We start from the raw sequence: 21,081 nt of genomic DNA on the forward strand, positions 1-21,081 counted from the left end.
AACACATTTTGGTTAACTCGGTTAACTCCTGATCCTCCAATGAACCTCTCTCTGGTCCTCAGCTCTTCATGCTGCTCCACTGATGCTCTGAGCTGACTGAATGGCATCAGTGCCTCCTTACCTGGCCTTTGCTCTGTCCCCCAGGCTGCCACCGCGGCATTGACTGATTTGAACCAGGGCCAGGCGGGAGCCCTGTGTCTTCGGTGGCTAACCCAGGAGACAGAGCAATGGCCATGCAGCTATGGCATGGCTCTGGAGGCTGGGGAGCCCACGCCGGGTTACAAAAGCCCACTGATGCGACTGGTGAGCGGTCATTTTGGTACATAATCTTTCAGTATAGAGAGACACCTCTGGCCAGACACTGTCTGATAGGCAAAACAAAAGAGCTGGTGACATGTAATGATTATGGAGTGTTGGAACTAATACGAAGCAGATCTAGTTCAAAACCTCACCCACTTGGGTGACCTTGGTCAGCAATCATCTTTTATCCCAACCTACCTAAAAGAAATGGGGGAGAACTATGTAAGTTGAAGGAGCAGCTGAAGCTTTAAGCTTTGGGTTTCTTTCCTTTCAAATATGGAATCCTGTACTCATCTTTCAGGTTTTTGTGTGTGTGTTCCTGTTTTTAAAAGATCAATAAAATACTTTTTAAAAAGTGTAATTAAGTTTTTTTTAGAATGAGAAGATCACTGACTTTTGGTTTTTGCCTAATTTTATAGGGCGATATGGGACCTCCAGGACCAGCTGCCCTTAGTGTAAGTACGCTAGACAAGAGGCAAGAAGAGATTGTTCTCATGCATGTCGATGTTTATTTTTTGGGTTGCCTAATGCTGCACTTGTTAGTAGATTGTTAATAAGATAGTTAAATGAGCTGCTCACTTCTTTTTCTGAAATAAAATATGCATCCAGTGATTTGTAACATACTATTGCAATTATAGCATTTTCAATCCTGAAATAGTGTAAAGAAAAACAGATATATTTAGTTGTGCACACTGTGTTTTCCTACCCATTTAAGAGCACACGTTGCTTGTATTCTGAATGTGTGAAACAAAGCCATGCAAGCATTTTTTAACAATTTCTGCCATTTTGTTCATCACCTTTCATATCTGACAATGGCTTCAGTGGGACAACTGAAGGATTGTAGGTAGCAGTGAGGAATTTCTGGTTTTCTCTGTGTTTTGGAGTGAAACCTACCCTTTTTGCTCACCCCAGACTCATTTATGGAACATAGATCTGTGGATTAAGCCATATAATCTATTAACCAACAAGGTGACCTGCAGACTTCCTCTTCCTTCCAACAACATTTTATAGTTGTTCAAAGCAGCTAATACTTCCTCTGCAGCCACACAGGGAGGAAATGTCTTATAATACGCTCCTACAAAGTGGATGTTGAGGGACACGGGTGGCGCTGTGGGTAAAACCTCAGCGCCTAGGACTTGCCGATCGCATGGTCGGCGGTTCGAATCCCCGCGGTGGGGTGCGCTCCCGTTGCTCGGTCCCAGCACCTGCCAACCTAGCAGTTCGAAAGCACCCCCGGGTGCAAGTAGATAAATAGGGACCGCTTGCTAGCGGGAAAGTAAACGACATTTCCGTGTGCTGCGCTGGCTCGCCAGAGCAGCTTCGTCACGCTGGCCATGTGACCCGGAAGTGTCTGCGGACAGCGCTGGCTCCCGGCCTCTAGAGTGAGATGAGCGCACAACCCTAGAGTCTGTCAAGACTGGCCCGTACGGGCAGGGGTACCTTTACCTTTTACAATGTGGATGTATGTCGTAATGTGCAGTCCCTTCCTGGGGAACTGTACAAAGGAAAAGATTGCTGACTTGATGTACCTATGGAGCCAGTCGTCTTTCTTTTCATACAATGTGTTTGTAAGGCTATTGGGGACATGTATAGGAAAAGAAGGATTGATAAGCTGTACCACTTTCTCCCTAGTGGAAACTGATGCAAATAGCACCATATTTTCTTCCTACGGCAGCTGGGATTTGTAATCTTAGTCCCATGGAGAATAGGCACTTTGCCAGGAATCTGGAGCATCTTGGACCCCCCCTCCCCCACTACCACATGTGAGTCACTGGGCCCTCAGGGTGTAAGGGAAGGGGGCAGCAGAGGTGTCAAAGATGGGCATTCAAACATTCCCTGCTCAGTTTGAACTTACTTGCAAGGACTCAATTAGGGATTCTCATTTCTGGTACAGCCTATTAGATTCCTCATGGCATATCTAATTAAGCTTCAGTTTGTTCATCCACACCCATATCCAATTCAGAACTGCCCCGAAACACTGTTTTAGAACTCCAACTGCCTCTGTAGGATAGCATGTTGGAAATGAAGAGAGCTGTGTGTCATCCATATACTAGTGGGCAGGGGGGTGATTGTTACAACTACATTTAGAACATCCAGCAGGAAAAAAAATTATCCAATGTCACTAGGGATGGAAGGATCTGTCAATTTCAGATCTCCCAGTTTCTCATTTTTCTCTTCTTACATTCAGTTCTCCACGTCTCTGCAGTTTCTGTATTTTAATAATAATAATAATAATAATAATAATAATAATAATAATAATAATAATAATAATAATAGTAGTAGTAATAATAAATTTTATTTATATCTTGCCCTCCCCAGCCGAAGCCGGGCTCAGGGCGGCTAACAACAATAAAACAGTACAAATGTACAACACAACACAACACTCTAAAATCATTCATTATAAAATTAATTTTAACACATCATTGTCAGCGGTTTTGACAAACGCACATGTTTATTTTCACAAATATATTCATTTTATACACGTTTTCTCCCAACATCCTTTTTTATGAACATTGGTTGGAGAACTGCATTGCAGAAATTCTGATAAGTGGGATTTTTGAAGGATGGCTGTGCTCCACGTTTTGTTTCAGAATGTTTGATAAATTAAGCTTTAAATGTGAATGTAATCAAATTTGTCTCCTGTCCCTGCACTTGCAGTTGCCAGTTTGAATGAGCTTAGTTCAACCTTCACTTATAATCACAGCCAGGAAACTTTCATACGGAGTTAGCCTAGTACTCTTCCTTTTTAATGCTTAAGAAGCAGCATGTTACCTATACAGGATTTAGTTTAACACCCCAGTCACACATGTGACTACACATTCTGTCAGCATCACTATATTACCAAGGTTTTTGCATAACTGTCATATAAAATCACCTGGGATTTCTGGATCAAGCCTACTATATATTTAAGAAAAATGTGGATTTAGACCTCTTAATTATTTGGGGGTGTCAAGGGGAAAAAATAAGTTGAATTTATTTCTAATGAAATGTATTTTGAATTGGGCTACCTGAGATGCTGAATAATATTTACCTTTTATAATACATTATTTATATATTATAGTATGTTTTAAAAGCATTAATTTAAAACTTGAATTTTTAACCTCCTCATATGAGCTAAATTATTTCCTCAACATTAAAGAGGATGTAACATCACAGTTCTAGGCATGTCTACTTGGGTGTAAGCCTCATTAAATCAAATGGAATGGCAGCCTAGTTTACTGAGGACCCACATAAGTAATCGTTTTCACATCTAAGATTCTTAATGTATATCACTAGGCCCATCCAGTGACTGAACACCAGAGATGACAGCATTAGCTTCATAGTTTTGTCAAGGTGCTGAATAAGGCGAAAGAAGTCAGAGACTTTTATCCGAAATGACACAGTTGGCTAAGCTCCCCTCTCCTTTCTGGCATCGAGAGCTTAAGCCTGTGCATGTCATGTCACAAGAGTGACAGGTGAAGGAAGGTGGTATAGTGATCTCTCTTGTAAAGTATATGAAAGCTATTCCTCTTGACATTTGATCCGTAGCTTTTAGTTCCCCAGGAAAATGAGCGTCCGTCTCTACGTTCCTGTGGGCCTATCCCTTTGCAGAGTTATAAAATACTCATCCAGATGGCACCAAATGTTTACACAGAAGCCAAGGGTTAAGTCAGTCACAAGCAGAAGTACCTAAGATTTGCTTACTAAACAGATACTTGGAATGCTGGCTCCGTACTCCTTGGGGCCTTGTCAAATGAAGCATCAGATAACATGTTCAGCGCAAAGCAAACAGAATGAGGAAGCTGGTCACTCAGGCCTGGACACATTCGGTGGTCACTTTCAGATACAAATTCAGCAAACAAGTGACATACAGAGTACACATTGTATAAAGCTCTAAAGCTGCAGATTACAGTGGTACCTCAGGTTAAGTACTTAATTCGTTCCGGAGGTCCATACTTAACCTGAAACTGTTCTTAACCTGAAGCACCACTTTAGCTGATGGGGCCTCCCACTGCCGCCGCGCCGCCAGAGCCCGATTTCTGTTCTTATCCTGAAGCAAAGTTCTTAACCTGAAGCACTATTTCTGGGTTAGCGGAGTCTGTAACCTGAAGTGTGTGTAACCTGAAGCGTATGTAACCTGAGGTACCATTGTATACTGTTGTAGACAACAGTGACTACCATTTTGCAACCAAAATGATCATGGGGCTGGAACAATTCCCTATAAACATGGTTGCAACATTTGGGGCTTTTAACTTAGAACAAAAGATGAGTAAACGGGGACGTGATAGAAGTGTATAAGGATCTTTCTGCACATAGCAGAATAGTTACCAGTATAGTTGCTGTTTGATCCAATAATTTAAAGAACAGAGATGCAGCTGATTGTCTGCAACTTTGGTCACATGCTTCCAATATTGGAGAATAAGAGCAGGGTTTTCCTTCCCGCACCCAGGGCAGGTTGTGCAGTACTGTGCTCTTGGATTTTTTATCTTGTTTAATTTTATTTGCATGCAGTGGGAGTATCTTGTCAAGGTAAACCTGTCAAGAGAATCAGAATATGTTGCTGTCATTTTAGGCTATTTTTATCTCCCTTGCACAGTTATTCAGGGAAGCTTGAGTAAATATAGGTTTTTTTGGCCCCTGAGGAGATTTATGTTTTGGAAACAACAACCTTGCAGACTCTGCAATTGACACAAAAATGATATTATATTTTTCATTAGGATAATGATGTAAAATTATTCAGTTTCTTTCCATTCCTAATGCACTTCATTGCAATGTAGCAATGCAACCCCCTTTCAAGACTTTAAATGATATAGTTAGGATGTTTCGCATAGTAAGCTCTTGTGTGTTAATAGTGCAATCTCTGAAACTGAAAGACCATGAAACCCGCCCCACCCTTAGAATAAAATAGATGTAAGTACAAGCACAAAGAAAAAATGAGAATACTTAAAAGTTTAACTATTGATATCTTCCTGTTCTCTTATTTTCCTAAATGCATGGACTACTTCCTTCCTTTCATTTTCTTTCAATATCACCACAACACAGCCACATTACCTATGAGAAAATGCAGATCTCCTTTATTTATTTATTTATTATTTACTATTCACATTTCATTCTAAGACCCAAACAATTTAAAATACAACAATTTAAAAAGTTTTTAAAACTTGCAAAAAACGCAGTCACAAAAATAGGGTGGATTCTGAAAATTTACATCTGAGGTGTCAAAGGACTGAGATGGTTTAATAGTTTGTGATTGTCCGACTGTGACCTGATCTACATATACAGGCAAATAAGGAAGCTCTGACACACCCTTGAACACTAGGTTGTAGTCAACTTTTGTTGAACTCAGAGTAGACCCATAGAAATCACTGAGGAAGACTTAATTTTGATCCATGAATTTCAGTGGGTCTGCTCTAACTTATTTAGGTACAACCCTTCATATTCACCCTCAAACACTTAGTAGAACAATGAAAAGTAGAAAATCTGTTTGTTAGATTTGGTATAATATATTTTGTTTTCATTATACATAACACTTACAATGCATGCTGACTTTATCCAGTACTTTATTCCTCTGAACATGTTATACATACATTATCACATTATAAATATGCCATTTAATTTTAGCTTTCAGCTGTATAATAACTAATAGTAGCAATTTTGGCCACAGTGGTTCAGAAAAGTCTTCATGACCTCAGCTTATTAACATTTCACATAAATGCAACAAAAGAAATACCTTGTGATTAATTAATAAGGCATGAAGAATATTCTTGGGTCTTTTGAGTCTGGCAGGAAGAATGGTTGTTTTTTTTAAAGGGGCAAGAGGGAACTCCTTGAAGTGATTAAATTTTATATGAAATGATTCACAGTATTAATTTAATCAAGCAATACCTTCCCTTTGAGGCATGTAATCTAGCAGTTTTAGTATCTCCCATATTCTTTTCAATTTTTATCACCTTCACCACTGAACATAATTTTCTTTATTCCTGTTCTAGAACATGGGAATAAATTCTAAAATTCAGAGAACAATAGCTGAGTTTAAATCAAGTCCCATGAAAATCATGGGGCGAGCTAGCCATGATTACTTTCTCATTCCATTGCAAAGGGATTTTATAAAACTGTTGTATGAGTTTTAGGTGGAGACCCAAAGACATAGATTCAGGTTGCATGTCATAGTAAACCATAGTTAATGGCTTACCTTGAATGTGCTCCCCTGTCCACCACTAGCTTCGGAAGGAATGAAATTGCAACCCCTGGTTTAGTGTTGTGTCTTCACTAGAGTTTGTGGTTTGTTCCACTCCCAAGATACCTTGATTTATAGCCAAGGTTTTGTTCTTGGGCTTACCGGTAATGTTGTGTTAGAATAAAATAAACTATGATTCTTGATTCAGATGTGACCCCAGGGATTTCTGCTGCTTGGTGTCCAAATTCACTTATCAATCTCAACTCTCACTTCACTCATTGGCTAAAAACACTGGCAGATGGGAACAGACAGGCTAGGTTATTTCAGATAAATCGCTTAAAAGAGTACCTGCACATTTTGCTTCATAACTTCCTACAAGGGCTAGAGATTTGATTTTATTTTTTTTAGATGAATCAGAGTCTGGGGTCCCTGCTGGGGGTACTGATGAAGGCTTCTGTGAGTGTCGTAAAAAACAAAGCTTACACGGTTCCCATTTGAGTAAACATTATGAATTTAGGCTTTGCATAGACATAGGGTTTTTTTCAGACAGTAAACTGAACAGGCATAGTGAGTTGGCCATTTTACTGCCTCCTGTAGGAGCTTCTGCTTGCCTCCATTATTTACTGCTTGCATATTTGAACACACTACAAATATCTAATGCTAAGTTATTCAGAGGAAACAAAATCTTTTATCTCTGCCCTTTGACTTCTCACCATTTGGGAAAGAGGAGAGTGTATAAGAATAATGTCACTGTCTAGAAAACAAAATTTTAAAATTCCTCCCAGTAGCACCTTAAAAAGGTAAAGGGACCCCTGACCATTAGGTCCTGTCGTGACCGACTCTGGGGTTGCAGCGCTCATCTTGCTTTATTGGCCGAGGGAGCCGGCGTACAGTTTCCGGGTCATGTGGCCAGCATAACTAAGCCGCTTCTGGCGAACCAGAGCAGCGCACGGAAACGCCGTTTACCTTCCTGCCGGAGCGGTACCTATTTATCTACTTGCACTTTGACATGCTTTTGAACTGCTAGGTTGGCAGGAGCTGGAACCAAGCAACGGGAGCTCACCCCATCATGGGGATTCAAACCGCCGACCTTCTAATCGGCAAGTCCTAGGCTCTGTGGTTTAACCCACAGCGCCACCTGCATCCCAGATATTCTTCAGATATCTGAAGAAGTGTGGATGCACATGAAAGCTCATACCAATAACAAACTTAGTTGGTCTCTAAGGTGCTACTGGAAGGATTTTTTTATTTTGTTTTAACTACGGCAGACCAACATGGCTACCTACCTGTCTAGAAAACAGTGTGTGAAGCGATCAGACATTGAGGCTGCCATTTATTAGTAAAATAATCTCATCATCATCCTTTGCAACATTTACAGTATTCCCTAGTGCATTGTCTTTCTAGATCGCATAAGCGATGCTGTATCAGAACTGCAGCAATTTTGACCCAGCAGGCTTTCCCATTGCATGTGCAGCTTTCTACGTACCTTTTCACACATTTAACTCTTTTCAGCTCTACCCATAAGTAGATATGACCAATATATGGATATTGGGCAAGAAGAGGTGGTTGATTAAACGTTAGTGAAGTCTTTCTCACTAAGATTTTGAATTCCATAGTACAACTAAGTAATATTAATGAGAAACGTTCTAAACTATTTGTATTTACAGGGTGTGCCAGGAATAGAAGGTCCTCAGGGGCCACCTGGGAAAGAAGGCCAGAGGGTGAGTAGATTCAGGAACAACTGGTTTATGCTTGCTTACGCAACAGGCTGTTCCTGAGCAGGAACTAAGATGCTTGTGTTGCAACAGCTGAATGAGAAGCCATATTTTGCTTTGTTGAACTTTGTAATGGCGACTGCAGAAATCTGTTGGGGTCAATCTGATTATATTTTCTGTGAGGTACTGCCCTGAACCTTTCAAGCAGCATAGTATGGCACCTCCTCCTGGTGAGATGTTGCTCAGACGCTGACATTCTGTTTTCCCCATGCTTTAAAAAAATAAAATCCCTTCACTTTACATGATATTTGCCACCAAGGCCTTCCTTGTTGAGGGAGCTTTCTGCTAACTGCCATTCCATCTCCCCATTTCTAAAATAAAACCTTTTTGGGTTTCAGGAAACGGAAGGAGCTTGATATGGAGAGGCCCATCTAAGTCGAGCATGGGTACTTATAACTTGAGTACCTCCGCTCCAAATAATTGTTGATGGGGTTCCATTTTGAAGTGCAATTTCAAAAAGTGCAATTTCCAGGCTTCTCTGGGGGGAAACTACTGTATAATAGCAACACTGGTATAAGAGTCATATAAGTTTATGGTGCAGATATGCTCAAACCATGTGGGACATGCTGTGCCAGCTGTTCTTAATACATTCAGAGGCATATCATACACACATAACCATATGGTGCACATGTAAGCTAAGAATTCTGTTTAGCAACTATCTGCGGGTCTGGTTATTATGTGTAATATGGAGAAGTTTGAAGAAAGATGAGGTAGCATTTGCAGGTGAACACAACAAGATAACCTGTGATGAAAAGAAGCCATCAATAAATTAAACAGGGTTTTACAAAATGCAAAATCTAAATATAAGCTAAACAAATGTCACTTTCCAAAAAAAAAATTCCTGCTCAGATGTCAGGGTCAAGGAAGAGTCTCTTCTAATTAATAATTTTCTGGTTATGATTGGAATAATTTTCTCTGTCCCATCTGGTCTGGTCTAAATGTGTAGAACTAAAAGACTGTGGGAGTAAAGAGTGTACATTTTCTTAGAGAACCTTTTGGCCTCCTCACACTTTTGACACATTTATCTTAAAATAAAATACAAAATAAAGAAATGTGGGTGATTAAACCTCAGTGATTTGCAAACAAAATTACGGTTAGAAGAATAATAAATCATTTAATGTTTCATATAAAGATCAAGAGGCTTTCTGCTAGTAAGAACTTCTTCAACAGTAAATGAAATGATATCATTAAATATAAAAGGAACTGAAATAGTAGAGAATGAGAAAACAAGCGGAGTGTGACAAATATTCATGTTGGGCAGCTTAGCAAAGGTAACCCCTACCTGTTTATATAGCTGCCTTCTTTTACTTGGTGCCCTCCAGTTGGTGGACTAAACTGCCATTATCCTGGACCATTGGCCCTGCTGACTAGGTCTGATGGGAGTTGTAGTCCAAAAGAAGGCCTTCAGGTTGGGGAAGGCTTCTCTACATTTTTGTGTGTTTCAGAACTATTGAGCTCTGAGTATACGGAAACAGGTTTATTTAGTCTCTTCTTTGAGCATTAGGAGAAGAATTTGACATGGGAGTTTCTTCAAGCAAGGTACCTCCATGTGCTCTCTGTGGGGGCATGAAAAGAATGTAAAATGCAGGTGCCTGAACATTTGAATTAGCTCTTGGAAATACCACTGAGAACCAGATACTAACATTAGTCACCCAAATACGGACTTTCAAAGCCTGCATTTGATACTAATGCAAGTGAATTTGTCCTTGGTCTACAACAGTTGCTTATATTAAATTAGGATGTTGATCCATATGTTCCTTAATTCCTACTGTTATGTTACATTTATGGCATTCATTCGATTCCAGATTCCATAGCTGGCCCTAGCAAAAATTATAGGAAGAGTATCAGTACATTGCCTCAGAAATCTATAAATAGCTTGTTCTTAAATAACCCATTCAAATGTTCAATCACTGGTGTACAGGACTTGTCAATTGATGGTACTACATAGCATTTTGTGTGGGATCCAGCCTGCTATTTCTTTTTCCCATTTGTGTCTCCATTAATGAGCACTGACATTTCGTAAAACTTTTCATTAACCAAAGCCATACCTCATTATTATTTGGGATGTGGAAGAGGAGAGTTAAAGAAAATTGTTCAATGTAAATTCCCTACCAGATTATTAAGAACTTTTGGTTTCCTTGGTATAATGCTGATGGGTGATGATTCTGATTTAAATAATAATAATTTAAAAAAACAGTCAGTGATGGAAGCTTATAATTGCATAGCTCTTTTCAATTTTCTGAGTTATCTATTGATTAAAGACTGTTAGGTGCATTGATCATTACCCTGAGAGTTGTAAAATGTCTTAAAAGATGCTAAAATGAGAGGTCAAAGTTTAGCTCCGCATTAGGTAACAGGGATCTTAAATCTGGCCACATAGTTTATGCCTGTCAGTCACAGGCACAGCCTCCCTTCCCCAAATTAGCTGGCCTTGCACTAGGAAAGAGTGCTTGCTATAAAACTAGGAGTGAGTTCTTCATTTATAGAACAAGATGGAGAACAGTCATTTGCTTTGTGGTAGCTTTGAAGATGTGCCTTGAAGAAAGATGCTGTAATGACTCCACAAGGCATGTTGTGAAGCTGCAAGTGATCCATTTGAGGCCTCTGCTACAAGAAACATGCTTTGCGAAACCCTCACCCACCAGAAATCATATACGTGGAAAAAGATGCCAGAAAGGAGAAAGCCTTTCAATTTTAGCTAAGAGCACTGCATATATTCTCTTTCACCATTGACTAGATTTTTTCGTTATTATATTTCCTTTATTCTGTAGCATTTAGGTAGCTGATGCTTTTGATATAATACACTTATTCTGTTGCATGCAGACGTTACCATAGAAACAAAGTTACAAAATGCAGAATTTAAGCATTACTGGTTTTGAAGATTGCTACAGATTGAGTAATTTAGAAGTGTTGCCTCCTAGGACTTGTGTCCAGTCCAGTGCTGCCATTATGCAAGTGGAACAGGCTTCCACTTGTGTTACAGGACTCCCTTCCTTTCCTGCCCCCTGTAGTCACCACCCGCTTTATCCTCTGGAATAGCACTAGGTGTTGTGGATTCTCTATTCACGGCTATTACTCTTCTTAGGCTCTTTCTCCTGAGCTGAGTGGCAAGCTAAGGACTCATTAACACCTGCTACGACAAATACTAAGAGATTTTTCTAGAGTTCGCTCCTTGGGCCACCTCATTTGTGTGTAGGCCAAGACACAGAAAATGGGAGTATATGGGAAAACCCTGCCCAAATCACTGTTCATTGGAGGAAGAGGGGGGCTAGAGACACCCTTAGCCTACATTTTAGAAGCAAAGTAGATGAGAGAGTCCTGACTGGGTCTCCTGGAACTTCTCTTTTTCTTCACATCACTGTGCTGAGATAGGTGATGAATTAGGTGATGAGTTAGATAAGGACCATGGCATGGGGAATAGGGTTAATCCTTTCCAACTGTGCCATTTTTCTTATGCCCCCTGAAGTACTTGTGTGGAAAAGTGGTCTGGAGGGAAACAGTTAAAATTTCTCCCCAGCACCATGGTCCTGCCTGACCGAGTTTGCAGGGCACATGCTTCTTTTGACAAAAAAAGAAATGAAAAAAGTAAGCATCAGGATCTCCAGTCAAAGAATTTCCCACATGTTTTCTGGTTTGTTCTTTAGCTTGTGTCACAGGGCAAAGCAAGTCTTGCCAGACATTTCATGCTTGCCCAAATCAAAATACAGGCTTGCTTAAGAATGACCAAAAATTGTGAGGGGGAACGAGAAGGTTGCCCATTGTACTCTATTCAGAGCATCTACGTTAAAATACAAATCAACTCAGAAAGCACAAAAACGGCAAAATGGGGCAAATAATGTTTGTATTAACAAGTTAATACACACATACGTGCTCCTCTTCCTGCCATTAGATCCATGTCATTCATTAATATGGTTATATGTGGCTTTGACCTGTAGTGGGTTTTTTGTTCTGAACAAGAACATCATCTGTGCCACTTTCATTTTTGCTATGACATCTCCAGTAAACCACATGAAAGACCATTCCTTTTTATTCGAACTTCAAGCCATGTGAAAGTGTTATTGCAGTGGACCGTCAAACCACATTGCAGCTGTTCATATTCACTTAGACACAGTTGAAATAAAGCTCAGAATGTTCTGGCCCAAATCAAGCAGAAATTCTTAAAACGTTTTCAAGTGCTAGTACTGCTGCAAGCCGAGGAGCTTTACTGAATCCATTTGGTAGAGCCATGTTATTGAAAAGGCCTGCTGTCTCCAACCCCCTTAAGCACTCACCCTGAAAAGCTGTTCCTGGGGGTTGGAGAACCCTCTGGAACAGAATGGGATATGATGCAGAGCGCTACCATGAGCATGGAGAGGGGGTCACCCAAAATGTTGTATTTTATCATCACAGCTGGTTTGGCTCTGAGATAATGAAGTCACACATCCCTATATGCTAAGAATCAGGCTCAATCAGTGAAGATAGCTTTGAGACTCTTCCAAATGAAAGTCCTCCCCCTTCTTTTGGTGGGCATCTCTTTAGGCTCCCGTAGGGATTTTTTGAAATTGGATTCTATCCAAACGCGATTCCTTAGAGCCATCCTTAGGATTCCCCCCTCGGTAGAGGGTGCGGTTATGAGATTAGAGGTCGGCTGGCAAGCTCTACGGTATGTGGCCTTGAAATAACGTCGCTAGAGCTATACCTTCCTTGGTGGCCAAATTTCTTTTTTTAGCTGTTAAGCGTCGCAAGACTATAATTGACTGTATTGATATGGGGCTATCTGTTTAGCCCATTTTAGTGTTGGCTAACTTCTAAAATCTTCCTGGAGCTTTTAACTGTGTATTGACAAATGTACTTTTTTCTGACTGACGGTCGAATAAAAGGTTGATGATGATGAAGTCACACATCTAAAAGGGTTTGCATGTTTGTAGTCCCATGGACTGCAAAAAGATCAAACCTATCCATTCTGAAGGAAATCAGACCTGAGCTCACTGGAAGGACAGATCCTGAAGCTGAAGCTCTAATACTTTGGCCATTTCATGAGAAGAGAAGACTCCCTGGAAAAGACCCTGATGCTGGGAAAGATTGAGGGCACAAGGAGAAGGGGACGACAGAGGACGAGATGATTTGACAGTGTTATAGAAGCTACCAACATGAATTTGACGAAACTCCGGGAAGCAGTGGAAGACAGGAGTGCCTGGCGTGCTCTGGTCCGCGGGGTCACAAAGAGTTGGACATGACTAAACAACAACAGCTCTCTCTAATTCATAGAATTGGCAAGCAATCTGCCAGCTTCCAGAAGCTGAAGGAGGGAAAAGGGAGTTTATAATTTTTCCATCGGCAAAATTCAGTTCTTCATTATGATCTGTTTTTCGCCGGAAAGGCAGGGCGTAAGACTTTTGCATTCAGTTTAGGAATTCTACACACACTTAAATCTCATTGACCATATGCAAACATTTTACAATCTGGAAAAACAAAACAAAACAGCAATATGGACAGGAAACTAAATGGTGTCGACATACCCATCTGGATGCAGATTTTGCATGATATGGGATATATTAAGAAGCTGTTTGTTTCCTGGATGGATCTGTGATTCATTGTTTCTGAAGGCTAATGAGGGCTTTTAGTGTATCTTTCCAGCCCTTGCTCATTCATCTGGAATTGAATCAAGGTAGCATAGGGATGAAAGACAACTGCTAGCCCTTCTAGCAAGAGGTTGCTGTTGCTGCTGCTGCTGTCCTTCCCACCCCAAAATTGCTTCCACTTAATGAGAGAGAAAAAGGCTAATTCACATTTCTTGCTATTAATGTAAGCTGAATGGGATGTTTCTTCTCCTGGCATATAATCGTGGGTGAGCAGGGAGAGAGAAGGATCCTGAGAGAAGAAGGCTGAATGTTTTAAAATAGTGGTTATAACAAGAGAGAACCAACCCATTCCTGTTTCACAAATATTCAGAGCTGTCATTTAACGGGCATAGTTCTTTTTAACTACTAAACCACCATATGCACACATTTGCCATAACTCCAATTACCTAAGTACTGCGGACTCCCTGCTTTTCAAAAGTCAAGGCACGGACCCTTCACTTTTGGAAATTTTTCATATCTCTAGGGTAGTTTTTGTTATGTGAATGGCGCCAAGGACCCCCTCGGTGGGTTACGCAGACCCCCTAGGGTGTGTGGGTCACCCTTTGGGAACCGTCGATGTATATAATTGGCTGCTATGTGAATGATTTTATTTTCATTTATTTATTAAATTTGATGATGCCAAGTATTTGCTGAAATCACAGTGATCCGTAGGTTAAGAGGAAGAGCAGGGGGCTGGATTCAGTCCTTTCCCTTCCCCTGCCACACACGTGATAGACAGGGCTCTAGAGGTTTTAACCAGGGCAATACACAACGTTGCCAGTGTGTGTGTAACTATTTATAAGCAGTTAGGCACAACTGTAATCACCATAGGAACAGATTAGGAGAAAACAAATGGGACCTTGCAACAAAACATTTGTTTTCTCCTATTCTGTTTCTATTGATGGGCATTGCCATTCAAATGGTGTGTGTGCACTGCATCATGTGATCAATTATGCAAGGCGGGGCTTGCCTGCCCCCCCCAATATTTTATTCAAGTTGATACCCCTATACTTGTTTTTTTAAATAATATTTATTAAATTTTAAAGGGTTACAAAAATAAAAAATAAAAAACAGCATATTAAAAAGATACAAAACATCACATCACAATAATAAAAGGGAAAGAAAGGAAAAAGAAAAGAAAAGAAAATACAATGAATCTTCCCATAACTTATCTTTCATTTGCTTATTTCCTTGACCTCCTCACACCTCCCTTTTTTGTATTCTAGTTCAATTAGCTATTTCAGCAAGTCCTCTCCATCTTTTCCAATTTTTGTCCTCTATTTTATCTTAATATAATGTAACTTTACTTTCCCTCCTTCACCATCTAGCAATCTATTTTTTCTTAATCCTTTATAGCATTTCTGCTAAAACCACATTATTTCATTCCAACATCCTTCTAACATTCCTTAATTTTACAATGTTTCTGTAAATAAGCTTTAAATTTCTTCCAATCTTCTTCCACCAACTCTTCTCCCTGGTCTCGGATTCTGCCAGTCATTTCCGCCAGTTCCATGTAGTCCATCACCTTCATCTGCCATTCTTCCCGGGTGGGTAGATCTTGTGTCTTCCAATACTTCGTGATGAGTATTCTTGCTGCTGTTGTGGCATACATAAAAAAAGTTCTATCCTTTTTTGGCACCAATTGGCCGACCATGCCCAGGAGAAAAGCCTCTGGTTTCTTCAGAAAGGTATATTTAAATACCTTTTTCATTTCATTATAAATCATCTCCCAGAATGTCTTAATCCTTGGGCACGTCCACCAAAGGTGAAAAAATGTGCCTTCAGTCTCTTTACATTTCCAACATTTATTATCGGGCAAGTGGTATATTTTTGCAAGCTTGACTGGTGTCATGTACCACCTGTAGATCATTTTCATTATATTCTCTCTTAGGGCATTACATGCCGTAAACTTCATACCTGTGGTCTATAACTGTTCCCAGTCAGCCATCATAATATTATGTCCTACATCTTGTGCCCATTTAATCATAGTTGATTTCACCGTTTCATCCTGAGTATTCCATTTCAACAGCAAGTTATACATTCTTGACAAGTTCTTAGTTTTGGGATCTAACAGTTCTGTTTCCAATTTTGATTTTTCCACCTGGAAGCCAATTTTTTTATCCAAATTGTATGCCTCCATTATTTGGTAATAATGGAGCCAATCTCGCACTCTATTTTTTAGTTTTTCAAAACTCTGCAATTTTAATCTGTCTCCCTCTTGTTCCAAAATTTCCCAATATTTCGGCCATTTGGCCTCCATATTGAGCTTTTTCTGAGCCTTCGCTTCCATTGGTGACAGCCACCTTGGGGTTTTATTTTCAAGCAAGTCCTTATATCTTATCCAGACATTAAACAGTGCTTTTCTGACAATATGGTTTTTAAACGCTTTATGTGCTTTAACCTTATCATACCACAAATATGCATGCCACCCAAATACATTGTTAAAACTTTCTAGGTCCAGCACGTCAGTATTTTCAAGAAGCAGCCATTCTCTCAGCCAGCAAAACGCGGCCGATTCATAATAAAGTTTAAAGTCTGGCAGGGCGAATCCACCTCTTTCTTTAGCATCGGTTAATATCTTAAATTTTATTCGAGGCTTCTTGCCCTGCCAGACAAATCTAGAAATATCTCTCTGCCACTTCTTGAAGCAATCCATTTTATCCAAAATTTGCAATGTTTAGAACAAAAACGGCATCCTTGGCAATACATTCATTTTTATCGCAGCAATTCGGCCTGGCAATGATAACTTCAGATTTGACCATATTTCTAAATCCTTTTTCACTTCCAACCAGCATTTTTCATAGTTATCCTTAAATAAATTCACATTTTGGGCAGTCATATTGACCCCTAGGTATTTCACTTTCTTAACCAATGTTAATCCTGTCTCCTTCTGAAACCTCTCTCTTTCAATCCCTGTTAGATTTTTCTCTAAAACCTTAGTTTTCATCTTATTCAGCTTAAAACCCGCTACCTGACCAAATTCTTGAATCAATTCCAATACTCTTTTGGTACTAGATTCTGGCTCCTGTAATGTCAGTACCAAATCATCGGCAAATGCTTTCAATTTGTACTGTTTAGCTCCGACTTGTATACCTTTAATCATTTGGTCCCTTTGGTTTAAGAGAACCTCCAAGACGGATATAAAAAGCAATGGGGAGATTGGGCAACCTTGTCGTGTTCCTTTCTCTATCTTAAATTCTTCCGTCACTACATTATTTACAATTAATTTAGCCTTTTGTTCTGAGTAAATTGCACCCATACCATTTCCAAAACCTTGGCCAACCCCCATCCCCTGTAAATTCTTCTTCATAAAACTCCAGGAAATATTGTCAAAGGCTTTCTCCACGTCCACAAATATCAAAACTGCTTTAGTGTTAATATTCACTTGTAATTTTTCTAGAATATTAATTATATTCCTCGTATTGTCAGCAAGTGTCTGCCCGGGAGAAAGCCCGCTTGATCTTTATGAATTTCTTCTACTAGTACCTTTTTTAATATTTTAGCCAAAATGTCTGCAAAAATTTTGTAATCCACATTAAGCAAAGATATGGGGCGGTAATTCTTAAGCTGTGTCTTCTCGGACTCTGTTTTCGGTATAAGTGTGATATATGCTTCTTTCCACGACTCTGGTGCCCTTTTCCCTTCCAATATTTCATTACAAACTTCTTTTAATGGTTGTACTAACCATCCTTTCAGAGATCTATAATATCTTGAAGTCAAACCGTCCGGTCCTGGAGATTTGCCCAATTGCATATTCTGGATGGCCCCTTCTACCTCCTGCTCCGTTATTTTGTTGTTCAACATTAGTTTGTTTTCTTGAGAGATTTTTTGTAGTCCCTTTGTTTTCAAAAATCGGTCAATGTCCATTTCTTTCTGTGTCTCCTGTGTATATAAGTGTTTAAAGTACCTCTGAAAACACTTTCTGATCTCCACTGGATTCTGTATATTTTCCCCTTCCACTTCCAAATTTGTAGACACCCCTGTACTTGTGTGTCTCTTCCTTCTGCCTCCTTTTCTGGCGATTCCATTCTTCTTTCCATTCACTTATCAGTTCTCTGTGGTGGTGCCGTTTGGCTACATATTCAGGAAAATGCAACGGCTTAAATAGGAAATAGAGGGAATGATAGTAATGGAGTATGTTTCGGAAGGCTCATGGCTGACTGGCACAAGGTGTTTTGTCATCCTGTTTACTACGATGTCCACTCTAACTTTGCATATGACATCTTAGAGGGGAAAAGGTTTAAGGGTTTGCGAGGGTATAATGTTTTTCTGTGGTAATTAGCACCTGAGTCACAGTTGTGCATGTCAATCAAAGTCCCATTTTCTTTGGCTTAATGCTTTCCCTGCTACTTTGTTTAGACTGCTCCCATTTAAAGTGTCACTCTAAAGTCAATACACACTAAGTGACAGACAGACAGACAGACAGACAGACACAGGAAACTACTTTTAAGGTGGCCATTAGCATTTGATTTTCACGCTATTGTCGCACAAGTTCATTCCAATTGTAATATGTTTAAAAACTGTTTAAGATTTAGAGTATCATATTTCAGGGTCTACATCTCTTTTGTTTCCTTATTTAAATTGTAAGTTTTTGTAAGTTGGACTAGAGAAAACTGGGTTCAGATTCCAAATAATCTGGTTGCATGGAACAGCTTTCCCATTGACTTCTGTGGCAGTATCATGGAAGCTTAGACACGCGGGCGGCCCTATGTCCACATTGTAGCACGCAAGGCTTTTGGATTAGAACCAAAGATTCAAATAACTGCAAGTCAGCATCCTGCTCTCACAGCGGCCAGCTAGATGCCTGTGGGAAGCCCACAAACGGGGCCTGATCAATCTTCCTGCATTTTCCAGCTACTGCTATTCAGAAACATACTTCCTCTGACAGTGGAGGTAGAGCATATCTGGTTAGTAGCCACTGATAGCATTATCTTCCACGAATTGGTTTAATCTTCTTTAAAAGCCATCCAGGGTAGTGGCCTTTGCTCCCTCTTGTGGAAGCAAATTCCATGGTTCAACTATGCTTGTGGGGGGGGGGGATGTACTTCCGTCAGTCCTGAATCTTCCAACATTCATCTTCATTGGATGTCCATGAATTGGATGTCCATGTTATAAAAGAGGGAGGGAAACTTTTTTTTTTTAGGTAAGCACTGGTGACTTCAGGATGGGGCTACTGCAAGTGGGGCTTCCCTTTGTGCTTGATCCAGAAGCTCAGTTAGTGCAGAGTGTTGCAGCCTAATCAGAGATCTGCATTGGTTGCCCATTCGCAACTGGGACAAGATCATTTTGTTGTTGTTGTTTTTTTTAAAAAAAAATTATTGGTTTTTACACATATTTTCCAACATAACATCCTTTTAAACATCATTTCGAAATTTTTGGCTATGACAGCCTAAGACGTCCTTCAACCTCAACTGATGGTTTTCGAAAGTCTTTCTAGTTATGCATTTTGTTACTATTATTATTGCTATAAACTCCAATTTCCAATACATCTGTTCTTAATTCTTTTCACAATAATTTATAAATTACTCCTTACAAAACATCTTTGAACCCTACAAGCGATGTCAATTGATTACAATTGCTTTCCAGATATATTGAAAAATTCTTTCATTCCTTTAGGAAAGTCTGGTCCTGCTGGCTCTGAATTTTCCCTGTTAGTCTTGCCATCTCAGCATAGTTCAGCAGTTTCTCTTGCCACTCTTCTTTTGTTGGTATTTCTTCTTGCTTCCATCTTTGGGCTAATAGTATCCGGGACAAGATCACTTTGACTCATGTATGCCTACACAGCTGCTTCAATTTGTGGAACTAGCACAGTTACAGGTGTCAAATGATACTCTTTCCGCACTTGTAAGAAATATTTTAGTGTGGCAGCACCTGTACTTTGGGGCTCGCTGCCTATTGACATCATGCAAACCTTTGCTGTATTCTTTTCAGGGCCTTCTTAAAACATGGAGAAGTTACATGTGTTCTCTCTCTTTTTAGCTACTGTTGCTTTTAATCATTTTTTGCATGTTTATTTTGAAAATTCCATTTAAAAATATTTTGAATTGAGAATTTAGATGTTATATTTTATACTTTTGTAAGTCCTTAGAGGTTTTCTTACAGTCAAGCAGTATATAAAACTTGTTAAATGGTTTGGTTTGGTGTGGTTTTTTTAAAAAAAAACCCACTTTCTCCATTCTATGCATAAGTATATACACTTCAATCATATTGCCTCTTGCTCAACCTTTCCCTATACTAAAAAGCTGCACATGTTGTAACACTACCCCAAAGTGGGGTTGTTGCATCCTCTAGATCATTCTGCTTGCCCTTTTGTGAAGCCCTTCTTATTCTATCCTTTTTGAGGTAAGGTGTCCAGAACTGTCCACATGCAATAACACCACATATTTGTATAATGGCATTATTATATTAGCAGTTTTATTTTCAGTTCCTTTCCTAATAGTCCCTAAAATGGAATTCATGTTTTTGACAGGTGCCACACACTGGTTCGACATCTTCATCAAGCTATCCACTATGTTCCTAGTCAATCCCCAGCAGTTCAGACTCTATGACGTTATATGCGATATTAAGATTATTGGGTTTTTTTGCCCTGAGATGCATAACTTTACATTGTTTACATTGGATTGCATTTGCCATTTTATCGCCGATTCATTCGGTCTGGAGAGGTCCTTTTGAAGTTCTTACAATCTCTTTTTGCTTTAACAATGCTGAGCAATGTACAGTGGTGCCCCGCAAGACGAATGCCTCGCAAGACGGAGAACTCGCTAGACGAAAGAGTTTTCCGTTTTGGAGGTGCTTCGCAAAACGAATTTCCTATGGGCTTGCTTTGCAAGACGACAATGTCTTGCGAGTTCCTGCTGGTTTTTTCCCTCCCCCCCTTTTCTAAGCCGCTAAGCCGCTTATCAGCTGATCCGATCAGCAGATAAGCCGCTAAAAGCCACTAATAGCGCTAATCCGCTAATCCGTCAATGGGCTTGCTTCGCAAGATGAAAAAACCGCTAGACGAAGAGAATCACAGAACGGATTCTTTTCGTCTTGCGAGGCACCACTGTCGTTTCATCAACAAACCCGGCTACCTTACTACTCACCACTAACTCTAGATTTATGAACAAGTTAAAAAGCACAGATCTCAATCCTAAACCCTTGAGGACTCCAGAGTTCTGGAACAGCTCCCAGCCCCCCAGAGCAGCTTTTCAGAGGGCTGGTAAGGGAAGGAAGAATCAATGGAAATCTTCTCTCCCCTATGTCCCAG

At 39.9% G+C, this 21,081-nt stretch overlaps 1 protein-coding gene across 9 annotated transcripts in view; it reads left to right on the forward strand.

Annotated features, from left to right (window-relative positions):
- The window catches only part of COL19A1 (collagen type XIX alpha 1 chain), a 219,116-nt gene that overhangs the window by 111,709 nt on the left and 86,326 nt on the right, over nucleotides 1–21,081 (forward strand). For all 9 annotated transcript variants that reach the window (XM_081186914.1, XM_081186916.1, XM_081186915.1 and 6 more), the window contains exons 15-16: nucleotides 720–755; nucleotides 8,125–8,178. In XM_081186914.1, coding sequence (XP_081043040.1) covers nucleotides 720–755; nucleotides 8,125–8,178 — 90 coding nt within the window. The remainder of the gene's footprint in view (nucleotides 1–719; nucleotides 756–8,124; nucleotides 8,179–21,081) is intronic.

This window comes from Podarcis bocagei, assembly GCF_964188305.1.
Source record: "Podarcis bocagei genome assembly, chromosome: 3".
NCBI lineage: Eukaryota > Metazoa > Chordata > Lepidosauria > Squamata > Lacertidae > Podarcis > Podarcis bocagei.